Genomic DNA, 10820 nt, shown 5'->3' on the forward strand with positions numbered 1-10820 from the left:
GCACGCAAACACACTCACTCACAATGTGTCGCATCACGATTGTGAGCTTGTAGATCTGCTATTTTCAAATGGCCAAAATGTATATCCTATAGGGCTGAAGTGGTTAATGTGTGTTTTGTAATAATAATCAAAATCTACAAACTATAGTAAAGTTTTCAAATAAATATAGTGGAGTAAAAGTACAATATTTGGATCCGTAAAAGTAAAAGTAGGATATTGGAAATTGGAAAGACTCACGCAAAGTACAAATACCTCAAAATTGTACTTGAGTACAGTACCATGTAGTACTCTAGTACTATGTGCATTTACTAGTAGTACTAAATGCACATAGTAATTTTTCCACCACTGTGTATAAATTATATTTGACTCTAATCCTGACCCCTAAACCTGACCTCTACATGTCTAATCCTGACCCCTAAACCTGACCTCTACATGTCTAATCCTGACCCCTAAACCTGACCTCTACATGTCTAATCCTGACCCTTAAACCCCAACCTGAATCTACTGGTAAAACAACCACTTGTCTTGTGAGGACCAGGGAAACTTGACATTTTGGTCCTGAAGTGTACTAATACAAAGACGCACGCACGCACGCACGCACGCACACACACACACACACACACACACACACACACACACACACACACACACACACACACAGAGAGGTTTGTGTGCGTCACCACAGTGTAGGAAACTGCTTTCTATTGTTTGACGGTGTTAAAGTCACTATAGAGCACAAACAGCAACGATTGGACAACGTGAGTAAGGCATTTTAAAGTTTTTAGATGTTACAGTATTGTATAAATGATTTATTAAATAGCACTACGTTGTGATAATAGTCATTGTTATAGTTTGTTCAGTAACGGTGATGGCTCTATATTGATTGATTGAAACTTTTATTTCAGGGAAATCCTATTGAGACCAGCGGGTCTCTTTTTCAATGGTGCCGTGTATACAAAAAGAATAACATTTACAGCAATGATTTTACATACATGACAGACACAAGGTACAACATATATAATATACAAAAACACATTCATACACACAACAACAATACCTTAATGCCAAATATTACAAAAATTACAATGAGCAGGTGCTCTCAAACCTTCCTCTAGTGTGAGGTCAGTCAAGAGTCTTATATAGTAGCAAATGAAACAAAGACATCCAACTTTAACGAAGACAGTATCTCCCAATTTAGTAGTAGTTTTTGGTACCTTCAGCAAAAGCTTATCTTGCGATCTGGTACCATGAATTGATGTTTTGGGATCTATCAGTTTTGTTAAATAGCTCTATATTGTGACAGTAATCATTGCTATAGAGTGTGTGTTCAGTAACAGTGTTAAATAGCTTTTTATTGTGGCAGTGATCATTATAGTGTGTGTCTATTGTGACAGTAGAGAGAGAGAGAGTGTGTGTGTGTGTGTGTGTGTGTGTGTGTGTGTGTGTGTGTGTGTGTGTGTGTGTGTGTGTGTGTGTGTGTGTGTGTGTGTGTGTGTGTGTGTGTGTGTGTGTGTGTGCGTGTGCGTGTGTGTGAGTGTTCAGTAACAGTGTTAAATAGCTCTATAATGTGACAGTAATCATTTCTATAAACTAGTGTTTGTTCAGTAATAGTGCATAGTTCTATATATATTGTGATAGTATAGAGTGTTTGTTCAATAGCAGGGGTCTCCCCATCTCTCAAACTCTTTAATACTGAGAAAGTTCTCATCTGGGGATACTCATTCAATCGTATCAGGAGAGCTTACCAATTCATTCATTTCAATGTTATAGTGCATAAGTTCCATTTTTATCATCAAATTTTCTCTTTATCTCTCTCACTTGTTTACATTATAATATACCTGTCCTGTATGGGTTCTCTCTCCTGATTGAATAAAAGGGGTATCCTGACCTGAAAATGCAATTGTTCTTGAGAGTGTACTGTAATAGCAATGATTACTGTCATCACAACATAGGATATAGAGCCTACCCTTTGAACAATTATTGTTTTAACCATTAAATCATGTGGCCATAGTACTATGAAGAGTCATTTGTTTTTGTTTTTGTGTGAAAAGTATACTACTGTGACTATTATTAGCATATTGTTTTGTTTTAGTTTTTGAAAAGAAAAAAAAAGCATGTAAGCACTTTTATTTTATTATTTTACTTGAATATTAAATTGTTCAGTAGAAATAAGACAACTTATTATTTTAAGTTAAATGACAAAAGGGTATAGACGTAATAAGCTTAGGCTTCAGTCTATACCTTTTTTCCCCCAGACTAAGAAAAAAACTTGTTTTTGTATGGGGAAAAAAACTAATAAACTAAACTAAATGTGACTTCCAGCACCTTTTCTAAGATGTCTGCCCATATCTCTGGCCTGCAGCCTGGAGGCTCCACGTTGTCGTCCTCCATGATGTGGATGAGATACGGAGTGGGAGGAGGAGGAGAGCGGTGGCAGGAGGTGAAGGGGGAGGAGGTCAGCGTCACCTACGTCAACGAGAGACCCGGAGAGCAAGGTATACAGTAGGCCACAGTAAACACTAGTTTAAAGCTGCTATATGCAATGGGTAGAACGCTCCCCCCCAAAAATGAGTCTCTGTGACACATATTGGGGCCACAATCTGCGTTCAAAGATGTTCCTAGAAGCTTTGTCATTGGTCGGGGGGGGGGGGGGGGGGAACGGTCGCAATGACTAACCAATCAGGAAGTAGACAGGCAAATCGACCAATGACAAAGCTTCTAGGAAAATCTTTGAATGCAAATTGCGGCCCCTAGATGTGTCACAGAGACTAATTTCTTTTTGAAACGCCAAAGGTTAAAATAAAGAGAGAGATAAGATTTTTAAGATATTATATCTATTATATTATTACATCTATCTATATTTCATAGAGATTTGTGTAACGGTGTTGTTTGTGTCCGTCATGTCCCTCAGTGGTCCAAAGGGGTCTGGTCAGAGCCTCTGCAGTGTGTCTACTGGTACTGTGTGTGCTGCTGGTGGTCACCATCATAGTGATGGCCATGCACTGTGAGTATACGCCATGCTTAAGGTAACAGGTACTGTGTGTGCTGCTGGTGGTCACCATCATAGTGATGGCCATGCACTGTGAGTATACTGTGTGTGCTGCTGGTGGTCACCATCATAGTGATGGCCATGCACTGTGAGTATACGCCATGCTTAAGGTAACAGGTACGGTCGCCACAATTCCATCTCGCCCCAGCTTTTTTCCGCCGACCTCACGCTGACAGCTCGGTGCAGCGGTTCTTGTCTTTTTTCATTTTGTTTTACTGAGAATAAGGTTAGAAATAAGTTTAGGGTTAGGCATAGTTTAGCCTCGATACCCAGGCTTTCATTTCGTCTGCGCGAAAGATGAAAGCCTGGAAAAAGCCGTGGGCTGAACCAGTCTAAAAGTGGGAGTCAACCCTTCCGCGTAGGCGTCGCTCTAAATTATGTGACGTAGCGCTGCACTAGGGGGGAGAGGAGGGGCCAGGGGTGACGGACAGATCGATGAGATCCAATCAGGGTGCGCGCTTTTCTGAGACGCGACCCTCCCATCTAGGCCAGAAATGTCTCTGCTTAGGTCAGGCTAGGCATAGTTTTACTAGGGTTAAGGTTAGTAATAAGGTTAGGTTTAACCATTTAAGCATAATTTACTTTAGATTACTTTAGGAATACCAGGCCGCGCAGTTCCACCGGCTGTACTCCCAGGGCGAGTTGATAAAGGGGCGAGTTGTTTTGTATCTATGCGTAACATCCATGCATGATTCTAAACTATGTCCGTCCGTCCCGACAGTGTTGTGTTTGGCAGCAAAAAATTATTTTTGTTTTAGTCATAGTCTCTTGGAATAGTTTTCATTTAGTTTGAGTCACATTTTAGTCACCTGGAATGTTTCAGTGTAAGTATAGTTTTAGTCGACTAAATATCATACGATTTTAGTCGACTAAATCTACAGTTGATTTAGTTGACTAAAATGTATTTTGGCACGCCTTGATGCCGTCGTAATGACATTTTTACACTTGCTGAAAATAGCCGATCTACAAGCTCACAACGCGTCGCAGCTTGTAGATCGGCTATTTTCAGCATGCAACCAAGTGTAAATTGACTCATACTGGACCTCTTGTCCACTAGTCCCTTCCTAACATTTTAGTCTAGTTTTTATTTGACGAAATTGTTAGTATATTTAGTGTTAGTTTTAGTCATCATTACATAGCTTAGTTTTCATTTAGTTACCATTTAGTTTTCATCAGTGGAAAAAGGTAGTCGACGAACATTTTTCGTCTTCGTTTTAGTCGTCGAAATCAACACTGTCTCTAGGCAGTAGGCATGTGACAAATTAAGAACTTTGTGCAAAATGTATCAGCTCTCGATGAAGACCAGAGGCAGGCGAGGCAGGCGGGGCGTTACAATGGGCGGGTCTTTGTCTAGAGACCGACGTAGTTTAGAATTATGCAACACTCACACTCACTCCAGAGGGCCACTATATTTCCACATTCACTCCAGAGGGCCACTATATTTCCACATTCACTCCAGAGGGCCACAATATTTCCACACTCACTCCAGAGGGCCACTATATTTCCACACTCACTCCAGAGGACCACTATATATTTCCACACTCACTCCAGAGGGCCACTATATTTCCACATTCACTCCAGAGGGCCACTATATTTCCACACTCACTCCAGAGGGCCACTATATTTCCACATTCACTCCAGAGGGCCACTATATTTCCACACTCACTCCAGAGGGCCACTATATTTCCACACTCACTCCAGAGGGCCACTATATTTACAGACTCACTCCAGAGGTCCACTATTTTTCCACACTCACTAGTAACTACAAATATGTTGTCACCTATTTCAGCAGGTCACCAATTTCACCGTAGGCCTAGCGTACTATTCTACATCCGAGCATAGACGTGGTAACGCCCCGCCTGCCTCTGATTGGCCTACCGACACTGCCCGTCTTCCCCCAGTGGTCTCACCAGACTGTCCTCTGAGACGCGAGGTTACTCCGTGGTGGGAAATAATACAAGATTGCAAGTACAAGAGAATGACAGCGTGGCACGTGCCGACGCGTGACAGTAACTCTGATTGAATGATGTTCTAAATTAAAATGTTAGTGTTGATTATCGTGTATTAATCTAATTATAGTAGGCTAAACTAATACTAAAAAATATAAAGATCAAGGGAAAAGAGACTTTTTTTACAGTACAATAATGTTTCAAGTTTACACAGTACTAGCCCTGAAACATGACTGTCAAGTACGAGCATCATGTGAACCATGGCTCATAACACTGTACACATGTAAAATGAACGGCATAAACAATATATTAGTTTGCCTCTTCTACAAAACATAAAGGTTACTGTCGCGTGTGCCAAGCTGTCATTCTCTTGTATTATATCGTACTTGTACTATTCATTTATTTCCCACCACGGACTCGTAGTAACCTCGCTGCAGACTATCTACCAGGCTCGGAGGAAAGTCGGGTAAAATAGCAGATCTACAAGCTCAACTTGAGAGCATGTAGATCAGCTATTTTCGGGGCGCAACCCGCAGCACTCTTTATCTACTGGAGATGCAGTGTATAACGACATGGATTTCGAAAAACGAATTTGCTCAACGCAACGTTCCAAGTTCAGGAAAAAAAAGCTATTCTCCTGAATGCTGCCTTCCGGCATGGCATGGAAAGGAGAGGCATGTGCATTTCTTCCACCATAGTAAATGCTGCATTCGTGGTCTGGAGAGGGCAGTTTTTTTTACAGACGGGTAAAAGGGATGTCTATGTGTGCACATTTCTGGGCATGTCTATGCTCGGACGTAGAATAGATATACGCGTAGGCCTAACACCTCCATGCTGGAGTGACCGGGTGTGAGAGTGAGCGGGTGGCAGAGATTTGGGGGGATTGGAATTCAGCTTCAGTTGCGAATCAGAACCAGTTCAGAATCCACAAATCAATGATTCTTGACCCATTCTGGGCGGGAACCCCTTTTGGTGTTGTAAGCGTTGTGTTATACTTTAGCTATATAAAAATAGCAGATATACAAGCTCATAGCGCGGCACAGAGTAAGCGTTATGTTATACTTTAGCAGATATACAAGCTCATAGCGCGGCACTACGAGCTTGTAGGTCTGCTATTTTTGAAAAATCGTGAAAATGTGACGCAAATCTTTGAATATTCTTTCAGAACGAACATTTTTAACTCAAATCTTTGCTACTGAGGAGGCCCCTGGAACAACATATTTTCAGATGGAGGGATCGGCGGCCAAATTCATATAATTTTTGGGGTGCTTGACATGAAAAAGGTTGAGAACCACTGACATAGAAACATGGGCTTTTCAGAAAACTGTCAGGATTTAGAAGACATTTGTAGAATCGTCTACAGGTCTAAATGGGGGTGTCACTGAGCTGTAAACGATACGGAGGGCCAATCTAACTGACTGTGGCCCCAACCACGCGAGAACGTGCAGCTGTTACCCGCACAAGTATTGAACCTTTCTCTGTGTCCTGAACACAGACAACAACAGAAACAGTGTTGCATTATGCTGTAGCAGCTCCACTTGCCAAACAGCTCTTTTTATATGTTAATGTCGTCTCATTCTAAACCAGGGGTTCTCAACCTGTGGGTCAGGTCCCCAGGTGACAGTGAAGTGACAATCTAGGGACAATTTAGGTATCAAAACGGTATTAAAACCTTAAAGAAAAAACTAAAGGAAGAAAAGAGAAAAGGCCATTACTGAATCAAAAGTAATGAGCAAGCTATACTAGTGGTGAAACATTGGCCAAATTGTCAAATAATATAAGAAACAGGCAAGAATCGCCGATCTACAAGCTCACAATGCCGAGGCGTTGTGTCCCCAGTTCCAATTTGATTCTTTTGGGGGGTCCCCAGTTCAAATGCGATTATTTTGGGGCGTCCCCAGTTCAAATGTGATTATTTTGAGGGGTCCCCAGTTCATTATTTTGTAAGTACAAGCTCACAACGCGTAGCAGCGCGACACGTTGTGAGCTTGTAGATCGGCTATTTTCAGCAAGTGAAAAACGGTCATTACGCCGGCATCAAGGCCCGCCAAAATACATTTTGTTCGACTTTTGTTAGTTGGACTAAAATTATATTTAGTCGACTAATAGGCCTACTAGACTAACACTAAAACTAGACTAACACTAAAACATTCCAGGTGAAATGTGACTAAAACTAAATGAAAACTATTCAAGAGACTACAACTAAAGCTAAAATCTGGCAGACTACACACTGGTTAAATATTTGGTGTGTTTTTGTGCGGTCGCAGCCTCTCCAACGCACAGCTTTGTCTGTCCGGCATATGTCCCTATGTGTGTTTTTTATAGATAACTCCAGCAGTAACCAGCTACAGCGCAGCTACAACCAGCTGGTTGTCGACAGGAACCAACTGAACTCCAACAACCACAACCTGACCCTGGAGAGAGACCAGCTGCAGACCGAGGTCAACCACCTGAAGAGAGAGACGGAAGGTGAGGGAGAGGGGGGGGGGGGGGGGGGGCATTCATTATTAGAGAGAGCATTAATTATTCTACATATTAAACCAGGTGTGTGTGAGAGAGAGAGAGAGAGAGAGAGAGAGAGAAAGAAAGAGAGAGAGAGAGAGGATAGCTCATTGTTCTAAATATAAACCACCTGCAGGTGAGAGAGAGAGAGAGAGTATAGTGCATATCCTCCAAACTACAAATGGAGCACAGCATTAGTTCATGCAGGAACACGCCTCTGCTGTAGGTAATCAGCTGTCAGTCAGCTGATTGTATCAACCAGCATGATGGCATCCTCCTATTTCTCATTCACATCTCAGCTGATCATTGTACGTCACACTTCCATACTGTCAATGTCTGCTGATTCAAGCTAAATATCAATATCAATGTATTTCTTATCCTTATGTATTACTATGTATTACGGGGGATTCAGAGTCTCTATGGTCGGGACTGATGCGCTTGATCAGGGTTAGAGTACCTAAAAAGCAGATCCAATACATCGCCAAACCATAATAAATGTATTGCTCATCTTATATTCAATAAATATATATTCCATTCATTCTTGAGTTGTCCTGACTGAATTAGTAGGGTGTCACTTTTGGAACCTCACCTCATCCGCCATTAGCTCAGAGAAGAGGTTCCATGTCAGGAAATCCCTGCATAAGTTGAAATGGGCATAGGAGCCCGTCCAACTGCCATGGAGAAAAATAACCTTTTCGCAGTATCGTATTCCAAAAAGTAAAGGTATTTCCTGAGTACAGATGATAGAATTTTTGAGTGGAAATAGAGCGGTCGGGTGAAACAATTAACTGCAGTGCTTACATATAGCTTGAAGTCAGCCTGTGCCATATGCTTGTTTTCCCAATGCAAGTCAAGTCGTGTCCCAAAGGGTGGAAGAAGTTTGGCTGCAGCTGTTACTACAGGTCCACTGACATGAGGACGTGGGAGAGCAGCCGAGACGAATGTCTGAAGACCGGAGCCGACCTGGTCATCATCAACAGTAAAGAGGAACAGGTGCGTGCGTGCGTGCGTGTGTGTATGTATGTGTGTGTTTGTGTGTGCATTTGTCCACGGGTGCATGTGTTTGGTCTGACATGCATTAGTCCGACACCCTAACCCAGTGGTGGATATGCCAGGGACCCCCATAAGAGAAGGTTTTTACGGCTCTAGCAGTGATTCTCAACCTGTTTAATTCCAAGGACCCCCCCAGTTTGCATTAGTCTACGGACCCCCATTTAATGGAATTTCTACCCCCAATTTATATTGTAAAATCAATTTTATTTTAACTCTGAGAGTGTACAAATTTGTACATTTGTTACAGACCCCATAATGGTCCATTTGGTTCCAAACTATCATTTAGCTGGGGACCCCCTGGAACTCCCTCAGGTACCCCTGGGGGTCCCCGGACCCCACTTTGGGAACCACTGCCCTAACCCAAACCCTAACCTTAACCCAAGAGACGATGGTTCAATCGTGTTTTAATTAACTATTATGGTTCAATCATGATTTCATTAACGATCATTCAATCAATCGTGTCCACATTTGATCCAGGAGTTCATCCGAGGACTGATCCACTGGAGTGGGGCGTACTACTCCTGGATTGGACTGAAGAGGGCTGGAGGGAACTGGACCTGGGTGGACGGGACCCCTCTGACCTCACAGTGAGTTAAAGGAGCATTCAGTGATTTGGGAAAAACTCCGGTCTGCCCCGGTAACAAGATAACGCACTACAGTGGGGGGACTTTCTCACATTCTAATACAGCCAGAAAACACCATTCTAGCAGCCAGACAGCTTGGTAGGGCGGGTGATATTTCATCACTGCACTACTCTCACAGGCTGGGGGCAGGGGCGCCGTCAGGCTCTCAAACGTGCGGGGACAATTTTTATTTATCTTTTATTTATTTATTTATTTTCCTTTTTAACGTCCGTTGTTTGTTATCATGTAGTTCCGAAATGTGTACCCAAATCAAATGGATGAGTCTTCCAGCTCCTCTGAATTTAATTTGCTTTGCTGACTATAAGCTGGTTAAAGACTAGATTGTAAATATAAAATTTAATTTCCTGACTTTCTATTTAAGGGACATTCAAGCTCATACTGTAGATAGGCCTACTCGTGAAAGTTACAAATAACTACATGAAACATTGGATTGCATGAACATCACTTACTAAGGCAGTCAGAAATGAACATATTGTAGATAATAAATGATATAGTTATAAAGTATACTATACAATGATGGACCCAAACCATAGTGGACATGGTTGTAACATTATTTCCCTGTTCTCTTGGCCAGGTCACAGTCTTTGGTCTCGATGTGTTTTTTTACTGGTTAAATAAAATATAATAAAAAGATATTTTATTCATGTGAGAGTGCTGTGGTTTTACACTGCAGGTACTGGGAGAGTGGGCAGCCCGACAACAATAAGGAAAGAAACTGCGCCGCCTACTGGCACAGACTGGGATGGTCCAACTGGCTGTGTTCACGCATACGAGAATACAACTGGATCTGTGAGAAGTGAGGAGGAATGCGTGCGTGGTCTCTTTAAAGAGTTCAGTGCATCTTTACGTTTTCATGCGTCTGTGGGACTCGACGTTACTTCTCTAGACCAGTGGTTTTCAAAGTGGGGTCCGGCCGCGGGGACCCCCAGGGGTCCTTGAGGTGGTTCCAGCCAGGGAATTCCAGAATGTTCGCCTGTAAACACAGTCGCCTCAGGCGTACAGCCTGCGTAACTGCTCAGCCCGATATTCCTAAACGTAACCTCAGTAAACTATATGTCTAAAACGGTTAAACCTTATTCCTAACCTTATAACCTCAGTAAAACGGTGCCAAAACCTAACCCTATTTTCCTAAACTTAAGCCCATGTATAACTATGCCTAATCCTAAACTAATTTCTCAATTCTAACCTTATCCTCAGTAAAACAAATACAACTCTATAGTGCCACCCCCTGGCCAGCCGGGGCGCCTGACGGAGGGGAAAGGAACTGGTTGGAATAACGTGTTCCTTCCGTCCTACCGGGGAAAAGAAGTGGCTTGGACTCCACATGCATAAAAGGAAGCATGAGGTCAGTCGTTGCTCTCCCCAGGTTGGCAGAGGGAGTGTAGCGCCCAGGATTACATTAGACAAGTGACACTGGGGGAATCGTGGGATAAAGATTTAGATTTTTTTCAAGTAATAATATTTAAAGGAAAACAAATACAAGAATACAAGGACCGCTCCACCGAGTGGTCGGTGTGAGGTCGGCGGAGAAAGAAAAACATAAGGGCAAGCGTGTTTTAAGGCGAGCCTTCCGGTTATGTTTCCAGGCAGTGTTGATTTCGTCGACTAAAACTATGACGAAAA

General features: G+C 42.5%; 1 protein-coding gene across 1 annotated transcript; it reads left to right on the forward strand.

Annotated features, from left to right (window-relative positions):
- Positions 1-2335: 2335 nt before the first annotated feature.
- On the forward strand, positions 2336-10359 carry LOC310876129 (CD209 antigen-like protein C; the record flags this gene model as incomplete). Its single annotated transcript, XM_083789574.1, has 6 exons — positions 2336-2495; positions 2912-3004; positions 7324-7467; positions 8351-8493; positions 9031-9140; positions 9871-10359. 6 exons carry the CDS (start codon positions 2336-2338, stop codon positions 9995-9997), a joined length of 777 nt encoding a protein of 258 aa, XP_083645700.1. The 3' UTR covers positions 9998-10359.
- Positions 10360-10820: the final 461 nt, after the last annotated feature.

This window comes from Protomyctophum parallelum (assembly GCF_964188405.1).
Source record: "Protomyctophum parallelum genome assembly, chromosome: 18".
Taxonomy (NCBI): Eukaryota; Metazoa; Chordata; class Actinopteri; order Myctophiformes; family Myctophidae; genus Protomyctophum; species Protomyctophum parallelum.